This window comes from Stigmatopora nigra, chromosome 2 (assembly GCF_051989575.1).
Source record: "Stigmatopora nigra isolate UIUO_SnigA chromosome 2, RoL_Snig_1.1, whole genome shotgun sequence".
In the NCBI taxonomy this organism is placed as follows: domain Eukaryota; kingdom Metazoa; phylum Chordata; class Actinopteri; order Syngnathiformes; family Syngnathidae; genus Stigmatopora; species Stigmatopora nigra.
The window spans coordinates 17,022,345-17,049,950 of NC_135509.1; the positions used below are offsets into that span (position 1 = coordinate 17,022,345).

At 37.0% G+C, this 27,606-nt stretch overlaps 2 protein-coding genes across 3 annotated transcripts; one reads left to right on the forward strand and one right to left on the reverse strand.

Annotated features, from left to right (window-relative positions):
- Positions 1 to 1,399: 1,399 nt before the first annotated feature.
- slc17a8 (solute carrier family 17 member 8) lies at positions 1,400 to 11,694 on the reverse strand. The gene is made up of 12 exons (XM_077741787.1): positions 11,281 to 11,694; positions 9,102 to 9,357; positions 8,855 to 8,973; positions 6,403 to 6,517; positions 6,237 to 6,324; positions 5,417 to 5,503; positions 4,452 to 4,594; positions 4,217 to 4,366; positions 3,992 to 4,124; positions 3,083 to 3,193; positions 2,687 to 2,814; positions 1,400 to 2,046 (listed from the first exon to the last, which is right to left on the reverse strand). Exons 1-12 carry the CDS (start codon positions 11,364 to 11,366, stop codon positions 1,720 to 1,722), a joined length of 1,743 nt encoding a protein of 580 aa, XP_077597913.1. The 5' UTR covers positions 11,367 to 11,694; the 3' UTR covers positions 1,400 to 1,719.
- A 2,401-nt stretch (positions 11,695 to 14,095) lies between these two features.
- On the forward strand, positions 14,096 to 27,477 carry bmal2 (basic helix-loop-helix ARNT like 2). 2 transcript variants are annotated; one of them, XM_077741767.1, is made up of 17 exons: positions 14,096 to 14,400; positions 18,057 to 18,192; positions 18,273 to 18,326; positions 19,674 to 19,715; positions 19,819 to 19,976; positions 20,612 to 20,691; positions 21,461 to 21,553; positions 22,047 to 22,164; positions 22,246 to 22,395; positions 22,638 to 22,881; positions 22,986 to 23,092; positions 23,172 to 23,322; positions 23,413 to 23,462; positions 23,545 to 23,659; positions 23,782 to 23,878; positions 24,410 to 24,509; positions 24,825 to 27,477. In XM_077741767.1, exons 1-17 carry the CDS (start codon positions 14,343 to 14,345, stop codon positions 24,986 to 24,988), a joined length of 1,917 nt encoding a protein of 638 aa, XP_077597893.1. In that variant the 5' UTR covers positions 14,096 to 14,342; the 3' UTR covers positions 24,989 to 27,477. The 2 variants fall into 2 exon arrangements, with proteins under 2 accessions (XP_077597893.1, XP_077597901.1); XM_077741775.1 differs by having other exon boundaries at positions 18,057 to 18,186.
- Positions 27,478 to 27,606: the final 129 nt, after the last annotated feature.

Consider the following 27,606-nt stretch of genomic DNA (forward strand, 5'->3'; position numbering starts at 1 on the left):
GACAGATAAGACCAAGGATGTTTACCACACTATGATGAGAAACAGAGTAAACTTTTGCCTAGAAATAAACTGTAAAGGCCGTGTAATATAAACAGCCAGTGATATGGGGCAAGGTTTGTTGTAGTTTCAAAAAACAACATTTCAGTTTCAAATACCACTTTTCCTACTTTCATAAATTCTTTTGTGTGTATCCTTCTGGTGTGAAATTTGAGAAGTGGGCACATGAAAATAAAGAATATAGAACTACGTTCGTAAATCAAATGTATTCGACTTTCGTATAATGTAAAAGCTAAGATGACTTGACCTGGATTTGTACCCAGAACCCCAAAGTTGTGAGGCCAGCACGCGGGCCGTCGTTGACAAAACTTTCAAACATAAATACTTACCGTATTTTCACAACTATAAGGCGCACTGCATAATAAGGCGCACCCTCAATGAATGAAAATTTCCCCATATATAAGGCGCACTGGATTATAAGGCACACCCTCAATGAATGGCACATTTAATTTTTTTCCATATATAAGGCGCACTGCATTATAAGGCGCACCCTCAATGAATGAAATTTTTCCCATATATAAGGCGCACTGGATTATAAGGCGCACCCTCAATGAATGGCACATTTAAATTTTTCCCATATATAAGGCGCACTGGATTATAAAGCGCCCTGTCAATTTTGGAGAAAAATCTAAGACTTAAGTGTGCCTTATAGTCGTGAAAATACAGTACGTTGTTTTATAGGATTTTTTGTTTTTATTCTGCGTGGAGGCCACTATTGGTTGAAGTACTATTGTTTATTCAATATATTTTTTTGCATTTATCAGTGTCAGTATAGATTTTGTTGTTTTCCAGCCTTATTTTATTTCAAACTTGACTGCAGAAGCTAAATACCGTATTTTCCATATATAAGGCAAACCACATTATAAGGCGCATCGCATTATCAGGTGCACCCTCAATGAATGGCACATTTTATTTTTTTCCATATATAAGGTGTACTGGATTATAAGGCGCCCTGTCTATTTCGGAGAAAATTTAAGACTTTTAAGTGCGCCTTATAGTCGTGAAAATACGGTACTTAGTTCTCATAAAAGTGTGAATCAGAAGAAAAAGATTCAACACAAGAATTTCCTCGCAAGATTTAAACTGAAAATTATTGGCATTGAGCCATTTGTAATTGCATATCTGTTACCATGGTAACATGCATCCCTAAACAACTAAAATTGTTTTAGTAAAATCCAGAATAAATATTGCATTTTTACAATAGATTTCAGGATAAAAGTGTATTTATTACATTGAACAACCCTCTGTACAGCATCCTCCAACATCAACATTTGAATTTTCTGCACAGAAAAGACTTTGTTTGTAAACTCTTGACATGAGTTTATATTGTATAATTCTGTATGTTGTATGACAATTCGACAAACCACTGGACAATAAATAAGGATATTTGAAATGCTTCAAGGATGAAATCACTGTGTTCTGCTGTCAAAACCAGTAGGCATATTGCATAGGTGACACTTGACAAGACAATTCATTCATGAAATAATATATTTTCGCATCGCATCTTTTGTTTTGAAATGCCTTCAAAGACGAGCCATCAATCAAAACTCCCATTTGTATATTTTTGAATGAAAGCAGTTTACTTTACATTGTAATTTCTTTTCATAGGTGCCACCCTGAATTTTGACCAAAGTGTGAATGTCCTTATCTCCAGAACATTGCTCACTGGTATCCATTGTGTGAGTCTCTATTTTCACCATGTTCTAACTCCTCTTGCATGGTAACCCCTCTCTTCATTTTCCAGCTTTGTTTTGGACCTGCTTTATTATCCGTTGTTCCATAACTCATTTTGAGAGATGCACCTTCGCTATTGAGCTCGGACTCTTCAGCGAGCTCGTCTTCTTCGATAAAGTCACATTTCTCCTCACTGGTACTTTCGGGGTTGGCCCATTCCTGCTGTTCTCCCGAAGCAAAAATGGCATAGAAGATGACTCCTGTGTAATGCACCATGGAGGCGATAACAAAGACATTCTGCCACTCAAGACGGGTCTGTGGACAGAGCCAAATTAAGAGATTTAAAGGATTATCCTGAAAGAACTCTACCACTGAGATAGAATGGTAAAAGTCGGCCCTCACATTGCCTACAAATCATTGTTTGTCTAGATTATATTATATTATATTAGATTAGATAACTTTATTTGTCCCGTATTCGGGAAATTTCATTGTCACAGTAGCAAGAGTGTGAGAATGCAAACACAAGAAAATACATTTTAGCCATGAATAGATATATATAATATAATATCATATATATATATATATATATATATATATATATATATATATATATATATATATATATATATATATATATATATATATATATATATATATATATATATATATATATATATATATATATATATATATATATATATATATATATATATATATATATATATGTGTATGTATATATATTATATAATTGGCTAGGTGGTTTATCCTATTTCATCCTGTGGGTTGAGCAAAAACTACATTTTGCATGTCCAGTACACGTTTGACGATAAAGTTGACTTTGATTTGACTTGAAAACAAACCTGAGAAGGACTGCTAAATATTACAACAGTTACATTCAATATCGTAGTTGTATTTTTTAACAACTGTTTTTTTTCATCTAAATGAATTGTTGTACCTTGTGTATGGTCAGTGCCCCAACAATCAAAGGGCACACCATTCCAGAGAGTGTTCCCACCCCATTGGAAATGCCCATCAGAATGCTGGCGTAGCGTGGAGCAATGTCCAGATGATTTACATTAAAACCTGCCAATACAAAAAAAGCAAGTGATTGTCTATTAACTTTATCTACACAACTCTCAAAATTCAGGGCACAAGGAGACAAAGGACAACCATGCACACTCACACTCATACTTAGGGGCCATTTTGAGTGTCCAATCAGCCTACCATGCATCGCTCTATTTTGTTTTTCACTCCTATGAAGCTGTGAAGAGCCTCAAACTCAAGTGATGCTTGTAAATCAAGACAAAAGTAAAAGTATTGGCACTCGTAAGTCAAGGTAGCACTGTCATACCCGATATGGCAAATCCACTGAAACCTACAGCAAGCACCAGGAAGGAGATGGCCACAGCACGGGTATGTGAAAAGCCAACCACCAATAGCAAAGTTGCCTCCATGCCAAAACCTGCAAAATGACAGCAGGTGGAACCGGAATGAAATGTCAGTTGCAAAAAGATATTTGTATTACATTACAGTCAATTCATATGATCTTCAGAAAATATGGGCCAAGAAACAACTTTGAAAGCCTAAGACTTTTGAACCCTCAGGCAGAGCTGAATTAAGTAACTGGTATCGTAGTATAAGCAGTGTCAGGTAATGATATTCATCTCTACATAATAAATACCAAGATTAACATTTTGCCAGCTAAAGCGAATGTCTTGCATCATCAACATCCCAAAACGATGCTTTACTGGGCCCAAGATCATCTCAGATACATTGGAATGAAGTGGGAAAGTTGCATATTATACAACGAGTTCATGTTACGAATTGTTTTGAATCAAGTATGTTTAGTCATTCATACCAAACTAAGTATTAGGGTTGCTTGGTTTAATGTTTTTTCCCTCCCTGAGGTCCTGTCTGAGTGATTGCCCATTGTGTTCAGCTGTCGTTTCTCCGCCCCTGGTGTATTCCCTGCCTGCTCCCTCATGTTTCCCAGGTATTCCTAATTGTGGCTTAAACCCAAGTCAGTCTATTTCAACCCCACTTATTGTTATGTACAAATGAGAAATTGTTCAGACCCAAAGAAAACCAACAGAATGGATCACATTTTACTACAATGCAATCTACCAATAGTACCTTGGCAATCGACTGTTAGATTGAGATCAATGTATTGACCACCCCTGTTTTAAAGAGGATTGTTGTACTCATCCTACAATTGATTTCTCCATATTGAACCAAATTTTATATTACTTCTTTGACCTACCTCCACAATTCATGAGTTTCCTCACATTTGTAGTTGTCATGATTTTGTTACTACGTAGATAGTCCGCTAGCTGTCCTCCAATTGGAACAACCACAGTCATCACCATGTGGGGCACAGCAGACAGGATACCCACCTTTAGAACCATTATATAAAGTATATTCTTAGGGCATGTTGCAAAATTCAGATTTATTGTATTAACAAGTGTGATGGAGGCACAAGATCAACCTTGCTTATGGGGAATCCAAAGACCTCTTCAAAATAAGCCGGCTGGCTGATGAGAAGCAAGTAGAAGGTCCAGCTGCGGCAAAAGTTGGCCACAATGATCGCGTAGACAGGCATTGAGGTGAAGAATTGACGCCATGGTGTCTTGAATTTCTTAGCATAAAAAAAAGTGAAGAATGTTTCCGTTTATTAACAAATAGGCCTTAAATGATCATTTGACTGTTAAACGTTGACCAACCTGAGTTGCACTCAAATGATTGATTGTTTCACCAATGCTGGATTCAATGTATGTCCTTTCCTCGTCCGTGATGGTTGGGTGGACTGCAGGACTCCCGTAGGCCAACAGAAGCCACAGGGCATACCACAAGATTCCAAAAACACCTTTTCAGGATTACAAAAAAAAACTGTGAACACAACTAAAATGTAGCAATGTTATTGAGATGCATTTAAATCATTAACTAATTCCAAACCTTGTCACACTACCGCAGAAGCTTAATTATTCAAATGAAACGATGAGTCACAGCACCCAGACAGGAAAATGCGTTTTTTTACGACAATAAATTATGAGATCATATCGCACAAAAAGCAGAGTGGATTTTTATTAAAACACATCTAATAGGATGTGAATTTTATGTCAGTGGTAATCACTTTAATCTTCAATTTCCAAAGCAATTCAGATAAGATTTATTACACATTTTGACAAAGCACAAGTACCAGTAAAGAATCTTTATTGTTTTTTATGTTATGTTTTGACATATGTGGGGGATGTGACAATATACTGTATTGCATGATTCTTTTGATTAGATTCTTTTTAAATTCTAAACATTTATCTTGCTCTGTGGGATAATCACAGGATATAAATACGTACGTTCATTGAGCATAGGTTTGAAGTCTAACTGCAAAACTCTGCCACGTAGCAATGCAACTGAATATCTTCATAAATTAAAAAAAATACACTACAGAGATCACTATTCATTTCTCATAGTTGGAATTTGAATTGTCATAGTTCTGATACCACCACTAAAAAGCACATCATCATGTGTGTATTTTAAAGGTGCATTTAATTTATTTATTTGAATAAAACTGATGATTCACCATTGAAGAATATTTCAACAACAGTGAGTGGTTTTTGATAACTTATTACATATTTAGCAATTGACCAGTGTACAACATATTAACAGGTGATTAAGGTGAACTTCTTACCATAGACATAAAAAACTGATGGCCAGCCAACATATTGAACCATCACACCAGCCAATGGCATGGCAATCACAGCTCCTGCATAGGATCCTGGAACATCAGAATGTTATCTATTTACATTACATTACATGTCTTATTGCTTGAGTTTTTTTATGTTGATCCATAAGATCCCATGCGTTCTTCATTGTGGGGAGTCATATTTTTGATCCTGTACAATTGAAAGCTTAATCGGATATGTAAACTAGCAAACAGATAAAATTGTGTCAACAATCTACACGTTACTTAAGAATTATTCATGTTATCAACTGCTAATCATAACGAGAAGGCTGGTTAGTTGTAAAAATGAAATAAAATAAAGAAAAAAATGTTTCTTAATTCCAGTCTATTAAATGCATTAATAAAAGTTGATTTATTATATAGATAAACCATCATCCCTGTTAGGACAAATGGGATGTATAACATAGAAAAATTGATGGAAAAGCAAACACTTGGACTCCATATAACCTGTTGTTTTATTTGAATTTAGCAGAGAAGAACTATTATCACGGTGAGTACAGTATTTAAAGTATACATTTAAATTTTTTGGTTTATAGATTATTTTAAGATATTATTGCATTAAAGGCTTGATATGCTTATAGCTGTAAAGTTTAATAAATACACTTATTATAATTGTACTTGTGTACCTCTATTTCTAAAACATGTAGTATCGTTCTTATACTGGGGTGATCCTACTTGACGGTATTTTGATTACCGCGGCCATGTCTGGTTTTCATTACCCATGATATTCGAGGGATTACTGTAAGTATTTATAACTTTGACTCACCACAAAAGGAAGTAGTGGCAAGTCGACTGCGTTCAAGGGGTGGGGCCCATTTCGACCACATCCCATGGCACGCTGGGTAAGTGACACCCTAGTATAGAAATGGGCAAAAAAGAGAAAATATATGCAGCAGCCATTTTATTTAGAAATCCCCAATTAAAAACCTGACCTCCACTAAACCCTGCAGGATGCGAACAAACATGACGCAGCCATAGTGCACCCTTGCTGCAGACGGGATGAACATATTCAACACAGATGTCAAGAAAATGGCAGCTCCAAATACCCTGCAAAAGATGAAAGCAATTTATTTGCAAGGAAGAGAAATAATCCAATGTTTTTATTTAAATGTTTATTTTTAACCATTTCTGCAGCGGCACTCAACTCAACTTCTGCACCTAGGATGACCTAATCTAGATTAATTTCTTATCTCCACAGGCTGCTAAGCACTTTAGTAACTTTTTGTAGCTGACTACTTATTTATGTTGATGACTTATTTATGTTGACTACTTACTTATGCAGACTACTTATCTATTTTGACTAATTATTTATTTTGACTACTTATTTATTTTGACTACTTATTTATTTTGACTACTTATTTATTTTGACTACTTATTTATTTCAACTACTTATTTATTTTGACTACTTATTTATTTTGACTACTCATTTATTTTGACTACTTATTTATTTTGACTACTTATTTATTTTGACTACTTATTTATTTTGACTACTTATTTATTTTGACTACTTATTTATTTTGACTACTTATTTATTTTGACTACTTATTTATTTTGACTACTTATTTATTTTGACTACTTATTTATTTTGACTACTTATTTATTTTGATTACTTATTTATTTTGACTATTTATTTATTTTGACTACTTATTGATACACCATAAAATGCACTTCAAGTACAATGGTATTTAAATTAAATCTCATTGTACTTGAATTGCACTTGTATAATGACAAAAACAACATTCAGTTCAATTCAAACTGATGTCCCACCAGTTTTGTGATTTAAAAGACAGGATTGATATACTGATTGATTTTTACAACATGCCATCACACACTTGATCTTATCACCAATGTAAAAAGTTATTTACTGCGAAATATTTTCTTTGTCAACCACCAGTTGAAGCACATTTCTAACTGTCACACTGAAGTTGTGCCAGTGAGTCCATCAGTTTATTATGGTTCTCAGTTCTTTGCCTGCTTCTCCTACACTATCTCCACCTTCTCTTCTTTTTCTTTTCCAAAGCAGGGTGTAAGTGACACTTGTAATATTCCAGGGCTGGTGTTTCAGAAAGAAATCAGAGGCAGGATCTTTCATTATTAACTCTGTCAGTGACGTGTCCCCTTTTCCTGTGAAGCTTTTATTACAGGACTACTATCTGCTCCATCAGTGCTGCTCAGAGCACTGAACAGTTTTAACCATTTAAATGCATCACCTTCAAGACGTTTCTTATTGGTACATCATCTTTGTACAAGGATACCTGTACTTGAGGACCATAGCACTTATTAAGGGATCTTGGGCAGCAAACAGGAAAAGAATAAATACAGGGACAACACACTCCTGCTTTTACCTCTAAACCCTATAAAAAAGTAGATCTTGGACAGGTTTTAACTCTCCTTGTATGCAAAGCTTATCTGGAAAAACTTGAACAAGAGCAAAAGGCAAATGAGGACCTCCGACGGAGACTTGATGTCAGGCCAGATCAATAATATATGTTACTCGAAACAGCAGTAATTACCTGTTGAATGACAGAGAGCTCTATATTGGGGTTCCCTACGAGCAGGCTGGTTTAAAATAAAATTACAGCATATATGAATTATATTATTTATATATATAAATAAATAAAACATGGATTGACATATAACTATATTGCTTCCCGAACGGGGTCGTAATTCTTTGACTGCCTGGATTTCTAAAGTTGTAAACTATTTGATTCTATATTGGCTCTGAACTACAGACAACTATTACAATGTAGCGTGGAGAAGCTGTACACCACATTGTGGTTTAGATCTGTCAAATATATATTAGATTAGATTAGAACTTTATTTCATCCCGTATTTGGGAAGTTTCTTGGTTGCAGTAGCAAGACAGACACAAGACACACAAGACATTGTAGACCTAGATAAGAAACTGGAGCCACATACAGTAAGTCTCCAAGGTGGAGACTGAGACTGAGGTTACCACACAGTCCCTCAGTAGTCTGGAGGCTTTAAAGATCATCTTCCTTGCCTAGATCCTCCTAAGTTGTCCTATCACTATCCTATGAAAGTTTTATAATGTAGAAACAATAACTTAACTTTGGGAGTTAAACCCTAGTGCTACAGAGAGGTTTTAAAAAGTTCTAATAATATTTAATAGCCACCATAAAAATACATTCCCTACATTGCGGTTATTCACCTATTTTTAGTGGTCTTGGAACCGATTAACCACGATAAATAAGATATTACTGTCATTATTAATAACAGTTAATCAATTATTTCAAACTATGTCTGCATCATTATTGACTGCTGGCCAATTCATTTTTAAGGTAAACGTTAATAGAAAAAAATAATAGTGCCATAAAATATGCCAGAGGAAGCCAAGCCACTTAAGTCATAAATGGACGTGACCTGTTAGCAGAGAGCTTGTTTGAGATGAAACCACCAGGAATTTGAGTGACAATGTAACCCCAGAAGAAGGAGCCATGGATAAGTCCAACTGTTTCTGGATCCCAGTTGAACTCAGCTTTCTAAAAAAAAAAAAAGAAAAGGCGACTTTAAAACAAGGATGTACTATAAACATGTGCTGTATAACAAAAGCACATTTTGATAAAGTATTAGCTGGAGGTCCCAAGCTAAAAATATAAGTTTTGTCTACCTGAAGTACTTCTGTTCCATTCACATATACAGTGTTGTTATTAACCATCTCTACGATTGCAACACCAAGGTTACAACGGATGCCAAAGGAGATGCAGAAGCCTAAACCACTGAGTATTGCGATGATGTAGCGCTTGGGCAGACCGCCACAGCTGCAGTCAAGCAGCGGAGCAGGACGAGATGTATACGCCACAGGACGCCCATCCTCCGTTAGTTCAATGTGGTTCTCCTCTTCAACATTGGTGCCATCTAATTTTCTGCAGAGCAAAGAGCAGAAATGTATTTTCACCCTGTTTTTGCTACTGTGACAGTGAAATTTCCCTTATACGGGATGAATAAAGTTATCTAATCTAATCTAATAACTATTTGCCATTGATTTATGAGAGTGGACGAGTGGTTAGCGTGCCATCTTAAAAGTTCTGAGATCAAGGGTTCAATCCCAGGTTTTGACCTTCCTGTGTGGCATTCACGTGGATTCCCTGGTCTTGCGTAGGGTTTATCCGGGTACACCGTTTTACCCCCAGGAACATGCTTGCTAGGCTAGTTGAACACTATAAATTGCCCCTAGGTTTGATTGTGTGTGTGAATGGTTGTGAATGGTTGTCTGTTGTCCCCTGTGATTGGCTGGCCACCAATTCAGGGTGTCCCCTCGCCTGGTGCCCATACTTGGATGGGATAGGGGCTACACATACAAAACCCCCTCAACTCATAGCGAGGTCAAAAAAAAAATTTAAACAGAAATTAATTTTTTGGTAATACTGTTGTTATTTATAATAATAAATATATAATACCAAGAGCGGCCCGGTGGTGTGAGTGGTTAGCGCATAGGCCTCACAGCTCTGAGCTACTGGGTTCAAGTCCAGGTCGGTCCACCTTTTGTGGAGTTTGCATGTTTTCCCCAGGCCTGCGTGGGTTTCTACCAGGTACTTTGGTTTCCTCCCACATTCCAAAAACATGCTCGGTAGGCTGATTGGATGCTCTAGGTATGAATATGTGAGTGGTTGTCTGTCTCCTCGGGCCCATGCAATCAGCTGGCCACCCGCCTCTGGCCCGGAGACAGCTGGGATTGGCTCCAGCACCCCCCATAACCCTTATGAAGATAAAGCGGTTCAGGAAATAAGATGAGAGAAGTTATACACTAATACCAAATGTAGAAAACAGAAATCAAGAACCTTGATTATAAATTAGGTTGACCTGTTAACCATGGCCCAAGGTTTTCCATATGAAACATGGTTAAGTGAAAATTACCTTAATACTGAAACAAAACCCTTACATCTTTGTCTTTTTTTATAAAATGGGAAAATCTAGGCTTAATCATTTTGAACCATATTGGAGGTATTAATTTTTGTTCTTTAATGTCTCTTGAAATATCAGTATCATTTGAAGAAAAAGTGTATTTCTTATATCTGGTTCCTTTAATGCAATGCAACTGTATGCTTTTCCAACACAGCTCATTTGCATGACAAGGAAAGACTTTGACCAATATCGTATTCTAACACACTTTTTACAGGCAGACTATTGATTAAAAAATTGCTTTAAAAATATAAGCTTGTTCTTCCTCTGCCCAGGATACACTCTCTAACCAAGTATGATCACCATGCATGGCATAGTCGCCATATAAATCCTTTGGTATATTGTAATATAGAATACATATTATAGATGACATACACATATTAATTTATGGTTGAAATGTGGGCCAAATAATGACAAATTGCACATCTGAACCCTGTAGAAATGCATAATAGTCTTGATAGCTTTGAGGATAAGACCATGTTTAATTTTTGTGCCAAATCTGCATTATACCAAGCCCAAGCAACAAACAATCATTCACAGTCCGGTGAATTATTTATCTAACATAGGGTACGTTTTACAGGCTTAAAATTAACCCAGGATTAAATTACAAGTGTTGCTATACAAATATAAGAAAAAAAATGCTACTATTTACATATCATTTGAGAATGTTTGACTAAATAATCCCTCCGCAGCACTCATTTTGTTTTAAATACTTATTTTTACTCCTAAATAATGTTTCAAAGTACAATTTCAAAAAATATTTACATATCATTTGAGAATGTTTGACTAAATAATCCCTCCGCAGCACTCATTTAGTTTTAACTACTTATTTTTACTCCTAAATAATGTTTTAAAGTACTATTTGAAAAAAAAAAAGATCCTCTTACCTTTGTAGTTTTCCTAAAAAGCTGCCTACTGTACTTTTCACGTTTTCGTCCGTCCCAGGGGTTTGCATCTGCTCCCCCGATGACATTTTGATTTGGAAAAAAAAATCCTTACTTATGTCCCCTGGAAAATCCACTAAATGTTCTCCATTGTTTCTGAGCTTGTGAGCTAAGAAGTTGTGTCCACCTCAAGGATAAAATGCAATTTACCCAACTACCTCGATTGATGGCCTACTGTATTGAGATAGGGTTTAAATATGTTGGTGTATTCCTTAATTCCATGTACATCTTGGAAAAGTTCCATTAGCAAAGAGGACTAGTATGTAGAGAAGAACCTATGAAAGCCAGTTTTTAGTTCATGGCGATTGAGGTCATTTAGAAATACAGTGAAACCAAACTGCACGCCTTTACGCTACCTCCCCTTGCCATCTACACCAAGAGAGGAGGAGCAGGTGATGCTCAGCCCCTTGCTTTCTACACGCCGGTTCTCTTTATCGTCACCAGCATCTTCGCTCCAATGTCATTTCGGCAGGTTCATCTGATCTCAGTCAGGCAGGTGAATAATAAAAGATGCATAAGCTTGACAACTTGAATTCATGAAAGACAAAGGTATACTTTTTTATGTGCGATTAAAAGGAAATGATATGTTTTCTGTTCATTTCCCTCAATGATTTCATCTCAACACATTTTCTGAACCAATTTATCCTCACTAGGGTCGCAGGGGGTGCTGGAGCCTGTCCCAGCAGACTTCGGGCCTGAGGTGAGGGATATCCTGAATTGGTGGCCAGCCAATCACAGGGCACAAGAAGACAAACAACCATTCGTGCTCACACTCATAACTAGGGGCAATTTATGTCCAATCAGCCCACCATGCGTGTCTTTGGAATGTGGGAGGAAACCGCAGTACCCAGAGAAAACCCACACAGGCCCAGGGAGAACATGCAAACTCCACACAGGTGGACTGACCTGGATTTAAATCCAGGTCCCCCACTGTGAGGCCGACACGCTAACCACTCATCCCCCGGGCCACCCTCCCTTAATCATAATTTGTTTAATTATATCTAATGATGGCCCAATATTGAAGGGTCCCATTCTTTAGCCTTTATGTCCAAACGTATCATATTTGATACATGTATTTTAACCTATGTAGTATTTTTTACCCATATAAAATCTGATGTAACATATATAGTCATGGGTGGGAATCTAGCCCACACCACAAATTGATGACATATTATATTTTTCAATGTTATTGTCCTTTTGTTCTAAGGGACCATTAAAGGATCAAGGGTTAAGAATATTAAGGACTATCAATTCGTCTTGGGTACGCCATATCGATGGATGTTCCCAGGAATTTGTGTATTTTACATACTATATTATTTTACTTACTATATTTAACCAAATATCAATAATTATTGATTTATGGAATGACCAAGATTTTATAATGTCAAAACAATGATAAAAACAAGTTAATGTTACCTTAAGAAAATATGCATTTTGCATTATGCAGTTTGATAAGAATGTTTTATATGATTACATAATAAATTTACATGAACACAACTAAAATGACCTTACAAAAGCTATAAATGCTCATCATTTCATTTTTTTTTTTACATCAGGACTAGTCTACTATCTAGTGGTCGCAGTGGGAAGTGTTACTTGATTATTGCAGACACATTTTGTGCCTCCTCCAACTTACAATCATTACGTGTTGTTTGAATAAAGGCCATTTATATTATATATATGCATGCATACATTCTAGTGGCTAATTCGCAACCTACATGCAACACAGGCACCAATAAGTCTTCAATCAATTATAATGCATTAGGATAAGGGTGGGAAAAGTAGTAAAAGAAATCAACTCAAGAAGTACTGTTACATTAAGGAAAATTTACTTAAGTAAAAGTATGAGTGTAAAAATCAGCTCGTCATTAAAAAAAAGTTATAAGCAGCTCATCAAAATAGAGTTAAAGTGAAAATTACCATTACTAGTCGACAGACGAAAAATTATCCACCCCACACCTCCCTTCTTGCTCACATTTTTTTTAAATTATCGTTCATTCATTCATTTTCTAAACCGCTTTATCCTCACAAGGGTCACGGGGGGTGCTGGAGCATATCCCAGCAGACTCTGGGTCAGAGGCGGGGGACACCCTAAATTGGTGGCTTTTAATTGAAAGTAAAAAGCCAATTTAAAGTTTTTTTAAATTTAAATACATTTTAAAAAATGGATTTCATTTGTTGATGAGTTGTTTCAATATGACAATATCCTCCTGTGCGTTTTTCATCTCCACAAATGTGTTGCACAAAAAATATTGATTGAATTGTATATTTACCTTGTGCATTGGCCTCAAATTGCATGTTCACCTTGGCCGTGTGTGGGTTTTCTCCAGGTATAGTCAGATTTCTCTTACATTCGCACGTCAGCCTCATAGTCCTGAGGTCGAGAGTTCGAACCCAAGCAGGCCACCAATTCAGGATGTCCCCTACCTGGTGCCTGGGATAGGCTCCAGCACCCCCTGCGATCCTTGTGGGGATAAGCTCTACAGAAAATGAATGGATGAGTGTTTTTTTCAATCATATAATTAGTAAAACGAGTCATTTCAAAAATGCTTCAGAATAGTTACCTGAGAAAAAAACACAGATGGAGAAAAACTCATAAAAAAATGAAAGCCACACAAAAAATAAGCTATACTTTCCATCTCTGCCTTTAAGCATTGTATGTTGAACATAATATACACCTCTGCCGTTCCAATTCACTTGAAACAAGTAAGATTTGAAGCAAAAATGCATGAAGTGTTTTGGACAGGAGTTGAGAAACTGGTAGTGATCCGGTAGGAGGAGACACAATCTGTGACATTTCATCCGCGCTTGTTCCCCATTGTAAGATGAAAAAAACGAGGAATCCTTCGTTCCCTGTAGAAAACACGACAGCTGTGAAACAATGTAGCTTATATTATCATTTGGATTCGTCGCTTTAGTACGGATAAAAGGCCATTACCGATCTTTTTCCCCGACTACCTTCTCTATGCATTGGTGTCCTCGGCTCCAGCGCACCGGCTACAGCCATGTCGGCCAGGCATCCTGCCGCCGGCGACGGTGACAGAACGGACGGCGAAATGGGAGGTAATTCTCATGTCTTCTACATTTTTATTCAATTTCAACATCTCTACGTGTACTTCTCATATTGTCCCTTTGGCATTTATGTGCCGAGCGTGCTCTGCTTTGTTGCTTCCGCTTGTTTCTTTCACAAGGATTGACCGTAACTTTGAGCTTTTCCAAAAGTAGGTCAGTAGATCAGTAGAGCAAAGTCTTCCTTTTCACTATTGGTGTAAAGGTTTTATTATATTTTGCATTTCCAGTGTTTTGAATGGAATTAGCCCGTGTCAATTTATCGGTTGTCAAAACGACATTTGAAATGGAAGTCGAGTATTTTCTATGAGTATCCTTGAAAGACAAACACAATCAAGCAAATGCTAGCTTAGCAATGTAGCCAGGCCTGTTTTTCTGCTCTAAAAAAGTACACATTTCATCTATTTTCGACAATTTAGTAGTCCGTGGTAGGGCTGACAGCAGGTTGACAGTTTAATTCCAATAATACTAACTGAAAATGTATAGTGTGTTTCATCATCATTTGTATTAAATTAATGGTGTGGAGAGGCTGTCGGCTCAAAGTTGGCAAAAACAAAGCTGTGTTTAAAAAATAATAATAAGAAAATATCAATAGAAATGTACATGACTGCATTTTGTTTTGGTTTTAATTTTAAAAACGGAAGCAAAATTAACTTTCTTGCTTGTGGAAAGCAATGTGTGAGAATACCTGCAAAAAATGCCACGACGAGGCTTCCTTATACTGAAATGTAAAGACTATTATAGTCTTTAGTTTTATATTATTCCCAAACTATTATTTGTAACACATCTTTTTAGGCGGCTATGAAATGCCCTAGTGTAAATAATTCGATCCATGATCTAAATGTGTTTATTGCTAAAACAATGCTCGAATATAACATGTTATTTTTCCCTGTTCCACACTTATTAGATCAGATTATATCAGTGGTCCGCAACCACCGGTCCGTGGACCGGTACTGGTCCGCGATCTACCTAGTGCCGGTCCGTCAGAGTAACACATATTTACGTTTTCAATGTCACCCTCGTACTTGAAATGAGAAAAGTTGTTCTAATATTAATAATAATAATACATAATTGCTATTATGCTTGTGACTTGTTTTTTTTTTTTTGCCGCCATGCGTGTCGTTCGTGCACTTACCCCACCCACACATTATTTTGTCACAAGTTGTCACCCTCCCCATTAGCCGGTCCGTGAGAAAATAGAAAGAGCTTTACCGCGTTGAGAAGGTTGGGGACTGCTGGATTACATGACAAACCTTGGAAAACCTTCATTAATTTATTCATCCATTTCATAAATTGACAGCGGTCGTGATTTGTGGCCGAGTTGATGGAACGCTGTGTAACGTGGTATAGAATTTGGTTTGCCACAGAATAATAAAAATATTCATCAGAATTTGTGTTGTGTAATAAGAAACATTCATACCACAAAAAGAATGTGTTAATCTCCACCCTGAATTCCTAATAGTGCATTTTTGTCATGCTTTCATCTCATTTTCTGAACCGCTTTATCCTCATTAGGGTTGTGGGGGTAGCTGGATCCAATCCCAGCTTTCTCCGGGCCACAGGGGCTAGGGGCAAATTAATGTCCAAGTGTCCTCCCATGCATGTTACTGGAATGTGTGAGGAAACCGGAGTACTTGGAACAAACCCACAAAAGCCTGGGGAGAAAATCCAAACTCCAAACAGGTCAACCAACCCTGGATTTGAACCCAGGACCCCAGAGCTGTGAGGGTGATGCACTAACCCCTCGCCCCACCGGGGCGCCTTTCATGCTTTTTTACATTTTATTATTAAAGGAGTTAAATCATCATCTTCTGAACCACTCATCCTCACAAATGCGTCATTTCTTTTTTTGGCGAGTTATTTTTAATCCTGTTCTACACACACAAGCACAATCACATCTATTTTTGTTTGTTTGGACATACACAAGCACTGTACATTTCATGGAAAATGGCATATCAATTTTGTTTACTGTACATTTCTATAAACTATAGTAAATCAGATGCATAACAGTTTTATGTATGCTGTGTACTTTGGAAGACCAGATTTTTTTATATGTTCTTTATACTGAATTCAAATCAGATATATTTTATTGATTGATGACTGATAATATTCAGGTCAAAATACTTATACGTCATAAAGCTTGTTGGGAAATGTTAAACCAGCTAACCTGTTATAACCATTTTACCTTACTAAGTGATCTTAAAATTACATTAACATGGTCATCCAACCATTTTTGTCCTGCTTATTGGAGGTTGTGGCATATGCTCATTCAAGAATTTATTGAATAAGCATATTAAAGGGCACAAAAAGGTAGTGGCAAGGTAATGATTTTTCATGTTGTGATTCTCTGTAATCTGTATAACCTGGTTAGCTAGCACATCAGAAGAGATCCTCTATGGTCTGTTAATTGCTATTTGGGTCACTGTGGAAAATAACTAAAAATAGATGTCATGGATATCTGCTGCATTTGGTTTGTGTCGTGCCATTCTCTCACGTTTCTGACTGACTTGATTCTGAGCCATGGCAACACAAGCTTGCCAGATGCATGTAGTATTTAAGTAAAACTAGGGCAGTGTAATCCACTAACCCTGAAACAAGTCCATATGTGAGGTTTATTATGGTTTACTCCGTTTATTCATTCAAATATTGATTTTCCGGCACTCTTATACTCACAAGGGTTGTGGGGGGTGCTGGAGCTTCTCCCCAGCCAACTACATATGGACACCCTTAATTGATGGTCAACAAATCGCAGGGCATTAGGGGACGTACAACCATTTCATGCTCACTCACATCTTGGGGCAATTCAGGATGTTCAACCAGCTTAGAAGACAAGTTTTGGGGATTTGGAAGGAGACTGGAGTGCCTGGAGAAAACCCACCCAAGAAAACATGCAAACTCTAAACAAGAAGGTGCAGATCTACGATTAAACTTTCAATTCCTTAACGTGTTTTACTGCAATTCCAATAAATGTTATTGTATTTGTAAATACCTACATAAAGATTGTGCGAACCCATTCATTGATATTTAAAATGAACACATTTTAGTAATATAGTTTAGTATAAATGACCTTCATGTGAAAGTTGGTTGCTTTAAAAAAATACAAAAAAGTTAAATAGGAAATGTATTAGAACCATGAGCAAATGATGTTTTAACAGGGAAAAAAACATTCTCCTAGGTGCTGACAATTTGGATTGTATGTGAAGTTAGATCTATCTCTTTGTAGAAGAGTTCTAATTTATGGATTGTCAGCCAGCATGTCAGATCGCCAGAGGATTCTGCAGGCCTAAATATTTTGATTTGCGAGGCAAATAAAAATGGTGAATGAAGTTCTTTAATTCAAGCTATAGGTTTTGGATGCGAGTGCACCTGGGTGCACAGTTTGAGGTGAGTTGACCACTGAATTTAGCAAAGAATCAGAAAAAGCGACCAAGAATTTAAAATGGAGACAAATCCTTTGTAATGCTTACAGAAACATACCAATACATAGCAATGACAAATATTCAGACGTTTGTGCGCAACATTAGAATGCGATAAAATCACATTTTGGAGGTAGAAGGATTACTAAAAACTCTGTTGTTGTTGTTTTTTTTTTAAATGATCCAAGAAACATTATACCTTTTCAGCTCTATTGTATTGTTTCTTTAATACAGATGATGTACTGGTCGATGAAAACCAAATGAACTGCATTCGTCTGCCAAGCCTGATGACACCATCCACAATGGTTGGCATGTCTTTGAACATGGAATTGCCCCGGAAGCGTAAGGGCAGTGTGGACAACCAGTATGAGTATGCTTCTGATTTAATTCTTCCAAACACATTGAAATGAAATTCCTGCCAAGAATTCTTAATGTAATTATTTCATACAGGGATACAAGATTGGCATCCATCTCCAACACAGATATGGAAGAGGACCAAAATGAGTAGGTTGGGTGCAAGCCAGGTTTTTTTTTCAGATGTGTAAAGGGATTCATTTGTAGAAATTGTGTCCTAATTATTCATCTCCCACTGACATGTTATATCAAGACTGGCTTTCTTATTCATAATACACTCAAAGACCCACTGTGACAAATTTGTACTCACCAGTAATTAAATGCTTGAATCAAGACATACAAAGATCCTTCACCTATTATTGGTGTACAATAAAAATGTATGTGCCTCTGCATAGTTGAAACCGTTGACCTAATGGGATGTATGGCCCATGTCAGAGGGCGTTAGACTCAATGGAAAACACATGGGTAGACAAATAATCTCTGTACTTGGTATTCATTGTACAATGAGTTTGAAAATGAAATTGAAAGTAACTGGTGCACTTTTGGTGACGCCGTGGTAAAAAAAGAGCCTTGTTTTGCTTCCCATGTCATAGTTAAAAACTTTTCATTGGCACTTGTCATGTATCACTTGGTTAAAGCGATCATCAGTAAAATGTTTTGACCCTGGCAACAAATAATGGCTGAAATGTGATTAGTTAAATGCTTAAATATGAAAACCAAACCTGGAAGCTGTGCAAACAGAGGAAAAGCAATCAAAGGAAGCTGACAATTAGTCCGGAAAAATTTAGTGATTATTCATGCAGATAATATAACATAAGTTTGTGATTCAGATTTTTTTATGCCACCATTGATATATATTTTCGCATGTGGACAGTGTTGGGACTTAGCCAGTGTTAACTAATGAAAAGGTCTAGCACACACGCAATGTGGCAAATCAATAAATAATAGTTAATGTTTGCTCACAGTCAGGCTACAAAATTAAATCAGATGTTATTTTGATCAAACCAAAAGTTTTTAAAGAGGATTTCTTTTGAGTGTCGGAAATCAGAAGATTTGGACTACTACAAGATTTACGATGATTAAACACTTTGTTAATTCCAGTAATTCCTCGAATATCACAGTTAATGTCGACCAGACATAGCCGCAATGAACAAAAAATCGTGGAGTAGGGTCACCCCTATTATAAATACCTTTTTTTTCTCCAGTGGTGAGTCCCAGTCGCAAGAGTGGCTTCTGCTTATGTGTTTCGGAATGGATTTCCACATTTTTATGAACTTTAAAAAATTCAAAACATTTAAATAATGATTAACAGCAGAAAAAAAATCATGAAGAAGTGAATTTGCGATAATCGAGGGAGGACTATCAATTATTCTCAACATATTTCCTGTACTTGCCTAATCATGGAGCCATATATACTGGTCTTGACGTCCACTTAGTGACATCATCATCACCCAACGTGTTTTAAATTGCAATCTTATTTTTTTCCCCTACATATAGCTCAGATGGAGATGACCAGCAAGCCAAAATGAAATGTTTTAGGTAGTCAACACCACTCTTTACTCTATCTTATGGAAATTACACTTTTCTTGTTTCATTGAATAAGACACAGGGCGTTAAAATATCTTTTTTTTTGTCCTTGCAGAGAGCCACACAGCCAAATTGAAAAGAGAAGGCGGGACAAAATGAACACACTGATTGACAAGCTGTCAGATATGATTCCAACTTGTAACCCAATGTCTCGGAAGCTTGACAAACTCACTGTGCTCAGAATGGCTGTGCAGCATCTGAAATCCCTCAGAGGTACCAGATCTTACTTGTAACCATGACTACAGATGATTGGTATACCCTTTCAAATCCCAGCACAAAATAACAGCAACTGAAGGGTGCTCATATAGTACATATATATATTTATGCAGTAATAATATGCAATAAGCCTGACATGACAATACTTGTATTGTCATGTCAGGCTTATTGCAACCATAGTAGAATGCATTCCCTCTGATAAAAACATTACAGTTTGAGATGTGTAAAACATGTAATATGTGCCTAAGTGTTACTATACGGACTATAAAAGAAAAATCTACCTATCATTGTCATATTCATCAAAACAAAGAAAACTACCCATTGAAAATCAGACATTGCTTTTGAATTTTGATAACAACTTATAACCAACAATTATATTAAATTTAAAAGAATTCACATGGGATTCAAACTTTGTAGCAGTCTGTGGACCTGTTTAAACAGATACTCAAACACAACAGCGTAGTGACTGCTGGTCACCCAGTAATTACAGATGTGGTCTTCTGCTGTAAACATGGGCTAGAGGAAGTGAAGAGATGGTTATCAAAAGAAATCGATAAATGAGCATATGGTTGAATTGGCCCATTTGTCATCTGGAAGAGCTGTATTTGTTTTAAACTGTCCCCATATTTCAGGTTCTGCAATTTCTTTTTCTGACACCAACTACAAACCATCATTCTTGCCTGATGAGGAACTCAAACACCTTATTTTAAAGGTAACATTGGCCAGGGTCTAACTTGATTCACACTAATCTGGCATTTTCTTTTCTAATTCAGAGGCTTTCGTGTATTTCATATCCAGGCATAATGTCTACCTGACCTCATTACGGGGATGGATAGTTGATATGCCATTATAGTTCAAGCCAAAGCTGGCCACCAATAACATATGATGTAAATAAAACAATATTAGCCCTTTACTTGCTTTACTAAGAATGAAAAAGGAGAAGAGGGCATGTCTTCAGCTGATATGGTGAATCGAATGATTATCATCGATCATATTCAAGCTTAAACTAGCATCATATGCTAGAGTAGGTAATGTTACCATTTAGCTTTAGTCATCACCAATACTGCGATCTATAAAAACTATGACTTTACAAATGGTAACGTCCTTTCCGAGCAGAATAGTGTACTTTCTAAAATAACCACATAAACAGTAGATACATTTATGTTAGCTACATATATACTGCACACTTCGAACTCATAGCTTGTTTTTCATCTGTCTAGCTTTCTCCTACCAGCACAGAAATATTTACCATTCTTGAGTCGTAGGAGTTAAGGCCCTTTTCCAACTATTTTGAAAAGTCGTAAATAAAAAACAACATGACCAGTTCCTTAGAAACAGCCATGGCTTTCTTCTTAGCAAAGGGAGGTATGGACATGGAAGTGATATCCCAAAGTTAAACTAACCATCCCCATATTTTCTTAAAACTGCCATCACACTGGAACACATTCTTTAGTTTATCTTTTTTTGTTGTTGTCGTGCAGGCTGCAGATGGCTTCCTGTTTGTAGTCGGCTGTGACCGTGGGAAAATTGTTTTTGTCTCTGAGTCCATCACGAAGATTTTAAATTATAGTCGGGTAACACTTGTTTTTTCCCTCTATACTGTTTTTTTTTTCTTTAACTGTGCCTGAACCATGAGAGTTTACACCAATGAGGACAAACACATTATGACCACCGTATAGGAGCACATTAACATATTCCTTACAAGAGTTTTAATCAAAACATTTATACAGTATATTCAGATTTGATGATGCTGTTTAGTTTGACTTGACTATAAACCAAAACACTAAAAGAGTTAGATAAACAACTGTAACAGTGTTAATCAGTAGTTATTTTAAAACAAATATTTGTCAAACTTTTGTATTGAATATGGTGTTGTGCAAGTTTTCATAATAAATTGTGTGGTCCATGTTTACAAAGCCATTATCTCACAGCAGAAATTAAATAAAACATTCAGTTCACCCAGTGGGATCTTACGTTTTAAAGTAATAATTACAATTTAGTTGTTTGGATTCAGCGTTTTTGGGTCGCATTTTGGTTAGGTTGCTAAACTATAATTTCATCCTGTAGGTAGAACTGATTGGACAAAGCTTATTTGATTATGTCCACCCTAAAGACATTGGCAAAGTGAAGGAGCAGCTCTCAGCCTCTGAACTGTACCCCCGTGAACGGCTCATAGATGCAAAAAGTAAATCAATTGTTTTCTCATTATCAATGCACCAATGTGTACCAGAGAATATTGTATGTATTCATGTCTTTGTATCTCCAGCGGGTTTGCAGGTCCAAGCTGAACTCCCAGTCGGCGCAGCACGACTGTGTTCAGGTGCACGCCGTTCCTTCTTCTGCCGCATGAAGTGCAACAAAAACTCTGTCAAAGTTGAGGAGAATGAATTCCAAGCCAGCACTTCCAAAAAGAAAGGTAGTAGTAAAATGATTTTAATTCTTTTCAAATAGTAAAGAGAAGCATTTGTGTAGTAAACATCTCGGGGGGGTTTGGGGAGATAGGCAAGGATTTCTCTCAGGTTTCTTTGTCACTAAGGACCCACTGAGCACACTAACTTGATCGATTGGTCTGTCCAGCATTAGGAGCATTGTTTGTGTTGTGACCCCTACTCAAAGACATGTACTATGTCCGTTCAATATGCACCTGTGTGCTTTCAGAGTCTCAGAAGTACTGTACAGTGCACTGCACAGGCTACATGCGCAGTTGGAATTCCAGCCAGCTGGAAGCAGAGGGTGAGGGTGATGCAGATAAGCAGGATAGCTCTCTCTTCAGCTGTCTGGTTGCCGTGGGCCGCATCCACTCTCAATCGCCTTTACAAGTGAATGGAGATTTTCGAGTCAAGCCCACAGAGTTCATCACACGCTATACAATGGATGGCAAGTTCACCTTTGTCGATCAAAGGTGAATTGGAATTGGAGTGCTTAAATCTTTGAAAATTTGGGGGGAGGTAACTAGGAAAATACAAACAAGTATAGAAAATATTAATCTTGAATTAAAATCAACAGAGCAACAGCCATTCTCGGTTACCTGCCCCAAGAATTGCTTGGAACTTCATGCTACGAGTACTTCCATCAAGACGACTTACCACATTTAGCCGACCGTCATCGAAAAGGTCAAATACTTTCTTAGTCGTAAGTCAATGGCATTACAATTGTTTTTTTTTTCTTCTAAACGTGACTTTTCATTCTCAGTGCTGCGGAGTAAAGAGAAAATAGAAACAAATCGCTACAAATTCAAAACAAAATATGGTTCGTTTGTCACCCTACAAAGTCAGTGGTTTAGTTTTGTAAACCCATGGACCAAAGAAGTTGAATATATTGTGTCAACAAACACAGTGATATCGTAAGTAGATGCTTCTTCAAATCACATCTGTTTTTTGCATAAATAGAGTAGATACTTTATCAACGTGTCTCCTTTTGCTACATGCTACAGTCAAACAAGTCGGTCAGGGAAGACTGAACAGTCTTCTAAGACTTCAGCAGGTTAGTTACTTAGTAACTTAATTCTACAGAATTATTTAAGGTTTAAGCATGCTTAAGAGTTAGTCTCATTTGTTCATTCTAGACAATGGGAAGAAATCTCTTCCAGCAATACCAGGCATCTCTACAACTCCGGGAACAATGATTTATGCTGGAACCATTGGGACCCAAATTGCCAATGAGCTGCTTGACTTTAACAGGTAGAAAATCAATACGGCAAATTTGTACTTAACTTCCCATCTTTTATTTTTTTTCATTTTAACGTGAGTTCTTCTAAATATTTCTTGAAAAAAAATAAGTTAACCTTATGTGTTCCTTTTAGAATGAACTCATCACCCTCCAGTGGAAATGCGAGCCCATTTAGTCTGCCAATGGACAAATCTCCTCTTGCAACAAGTCAAAACACAGTCAACAACATCGTAAGTGATCATTCAGTTTTTTTAAAGGCAATTGGTGGGTCATGTGTTTAGTGATGTGTTGCAGGACAACATAAAATATGATAGTAAATGTATTACCACATCTTATTTACAGACTATATAGTATATTGATACGGTGTATAATTTGAACTAGACCAAACATGCATTAGACAAAGGAAAACACTGGACTATAAATTGAATTTTTGGAAGAAAATGTAGGCGTGGAGTAGTTGGCGACAAATGGGGACCCATTTGTCGCCAACTACTTCAAAGACAGTATTACTCCTGTGATAGACTCAGACACCCCCACCTGTCCCGTGACCCTTGTGATGATAAACAGAAGGAAAAAGACACGAGTGTAAGATTGTATAATTAAACATCATAAGACTCACACTTGAGTAGTAATTCGCAGTATGAAAATAGTGTCACTCATAGTTTTGAAAATACAGTACTTACTTAATGTCATATGTTACTCTCTGATCGAGATTGAGCCCCCACATTTTCTTTCTTTATTCTTCTTTTTTTGCTATCTAGGTGCCAAATGGGAGTGCAACAGATATAGAGATACCAGAGAATTCAAGCTCAGATGAAGAACCCCAGGGAGCTCTATTTCGTGAAGGGGAGACACTGATGGGTAAATTCTATAATTTAGGTGTTGTTCTGTTTTCCGGGTCATTTTAACACCACAGGTTCATCTAAAAAAAGCAGAGTAGGATTGTTGAACACTCTAGTTTTCTCCTATGTATGTGTGAACATGAATTGTTGTGTGCCTGGTTGTGCCCTGCAATCCACTGCAATTTTACTTGTATCTCAAATTGCTTGTATGTCGAGATACCACTGTATTCATAGCCTTTCATCTCAATTGTTTGTCAGCATTGTTGTCTATACGCATGTGTGAATGGAAATGGTCTGAAACTCATCTAAGTAACCTTGTACTTTCTCTGAACAGTCACAGGGGAGAGCTCACAGATAGACCTGGATAGTGTGGTTGAACCAGGCATCGGCAGTCTCAGCAATGATGAAGCGGCCATGGCAGTAATCATGAGACTCTTGGAAACAGACTCGAACTTGGGTGAAGGCGAGGACTTCGAGGAGATGCACTGGTCTTTATGAAATCCACGGTTACAAGGCGAGATGTTGACAAAAAAGAGGCTTTTTAAAAAAAAAATTGGAAGTCTTGGTGTGAACAAACAACTCTTCTTAGCAGTCAAACGTGTTGTCGACGATAAGCAACGCAGGCTTTTCTCTGGAGGACTGCCTTCAAAGCCTTACTGCAATCTGCATGCCATGGAGAATGTTCATTGACTGTCGGCTCGTGTTTAATCATCTGTAAGGCCTCACTGGTAAATTCATGCTGTCCAAAGAACAGTGTCAAAACACACAGTGCTTATGGAGTCCTGCTTTTGTTTTCCACTTACACTTGAAAACAGGATGAAAGTGATGCAAAAAATACACTGCACTGACCTATTTTTGTTTTTACCTGGAACATTGAGTAAGTGGAGCACGTTTGTGAACCTCACCTTACATTTTCCGCAGAGCAGTTTTTGTCACCGTCATTAGTGTGTAATAATGCATAATAGAACTAAATAGACATTTGGAGGTAATGGCTGAGCAATCGCCTCACATCTGTTATAAGCTATAATATAGTTTATTATTCCGAGTGTGACAGTAGAATAGGTTAATACTCAGGAGTGATTAGGGGGGACAACAAGCCTCCCAATCTAAAACAGCCAGACAGTTCTTAGCAACTGTAGCAGTATTTAACATTTTACATATATTTCCATGCAGACTTCAACTTGAAATATGAAACTGCTATGTTCACATGTGCAAATGTGTTATTAATTGTCTGCGTAACAATATGCAGGGTTTTTTTAATTCATGTTATTGCAGATGGGCAGTAATAAATCCATAGATTTAATGAATTATTTATATTCTGAAGTCAGAATGCATTCCATAAATGTTTCAAGCAGGCAACTTTTTCCTTGCGATTGTCCCTCCAGTTATTTTACAGTTACTTTTCTGTTACTGTACTGTGATTTTGACATTTGAATGACTCTTTCAGTCACTTACCTCATTTTTTTCCACAGTTGACATTGCACGCAATACACTAAAGAGGGACTGCTTGTGTGGGACATTGCGGCTGTTCAACCAGATGGCCTTATGGGTTGAAATTGGCTTAAATTACAAAATGCTTTGACAGTTCATACATGTACAAATGCAATGTGACACCTGAGATTGGATTTGATGAATCTCAAAGTTATATTGGACTTTGCAAAACACCCTACTTAGTTACAATGTTGATTTATCAGCATTGTTTTTAAAGATGGACTCACCCGAGCATGCCTTTTTGCAAGAACAGTCGAACAGCCATGCTTGAACAAAATGCCGTCTTCCCTAAATAATTACTATACAGCATAAAATTATGGAAGAAACATCTTGATGAAAATGTTTAAAGTGAACTTCACAAATTCAACCCAACTCTTAGATAGACGTATTTCTCAAGGTATTTTGTTGTAGTATTTTAAAATTATATCATTTATTATCTTGTCTGTTATCTTGAAAGGCATTTTGTGTAGATAAGGGCCTTCTGTGTTTCAGTGTGTTTTGTTTGTGACAGATGAGTTGTGTTCAAATACGCACAAAACTGAATTCCATTTAGTCACTGAAACTAACATGGCCAAAGACTGCGTACCAGCCGAGATATTTATTGTAATTCCAGGTATCCATGCTGCCATTGTTCCCAGTGGTAATCCTCTGGGACAATTAGATGTTTTATAATAACTTTGACTTGGGACGAATGTGTCTTGTCATATGCTTGAAGTGCAAAAGGGCCCACTGATATAGAACATCCTCATGGTCACTCCTGCTTTTGTCCAAAGTGCCTTTGGACTTTTCCACATTGACACGCAATAAGCTGGTCTGTGTTTGCTTTTCATGTGTGACACATAAACTGGCTGAAAAAGGAGGGCTGCTTGTATGATGTTCAAATGCATCTCTGGATTTGACTTGAAACCACGTCGCATGTCATGATTTAAATAAAACGGGGACTCTGATGTTGGCTACCAGTCAAAACTTGGGAACCAGGGCAGTTTTTCCCCCAGCTATAAACTCATCTGCTTCCTCTATGTCCGTTCTACTAATTTAATCATTGCATCTGTGTAGTAGCTCTTCATTTTTCCATTGTTGTCCGTCTACATTCAATCGAACTGATAAATCTTGCAGTAAATGTTCATATTTTACCTCTAACTCTATGTGAAACCATACCTTATGTTTTGATTACTGTAAATGTTCTCCCGCTTTGCATGGTGTTTTTTCTTTTTCTTTTGGGAGCGGTCACCATTGCCTAACGCTGGCGTGCATTTATATGACTGGCTGCCCCGGCAAAGGACCTTTTTAACTTGAATTTGACACATTTGTAAAACGTGGTACAGTTTTTCGGCCACATTCTACCACTCAGAGTTATTCTTCGATGTTAGCTCGAGTACCGTACTGTACTACTACAGCCTGTACTGTATTTGTCTCTGTGGCGTGCTGCTGCCGGACTTACTGAGTATGGCATCTATTCCCAGGTTGTCTTGTTATTAAATGTTAGTTTACTAAACGCATAACATGTCCTCTGTGAATTTTTTCAAGTATTTTAGCCTCTGAACTTTGGAATGTATTTGGTTTTCCAGATATAAGCAACTTTATGTAAGGATGGAAAAGACTGTCATCTTTATTTGGTGTCAAAT

Coding starts and splice junctions, on each gene's coding strand:
- slc17a8 (XM_077741787.1), bottom strand. CDS start 11,366: ATGTCATCGGGGGAGCAGATGCAAACCCCTGGGACGGACGAAAACGTG. Junction 6,518..8,854: donor AACAAGCTCTCTGCTAACAG/GTCACGTCCATT, acceptor CATCTTTTGCAG/GGTATTTGGAGCTGCCATTT. Junction 5,504..6,236: donor TGCCACTACTTCCTTTTGTG/GTGAGTCAAAGT, acceptor CTGATGTTCCAG/GATCCTATGCAGGAGCTGTG.
- bmal2 (XM_077741767.1), top strand. CDS start 14,343: ATGTCGGCCAGGCATCCTGCCGCCGGCGACGGTGACAGAACGGACGGC. Junction 18,327..19,673: donor ATGGAAGAGGACCAAAATGA/GTAGGTTGGGTG, acceptor CCCTACATATAG/CTCAGATGGAGATGACCAGC. Junction 19,716..19,818: donor GCCAAAATGAAATGTTTTAG/GTAGTCAACACC, acceptor TTGTCCTTGCAG/AGAGCCACACAGCCAAATTG.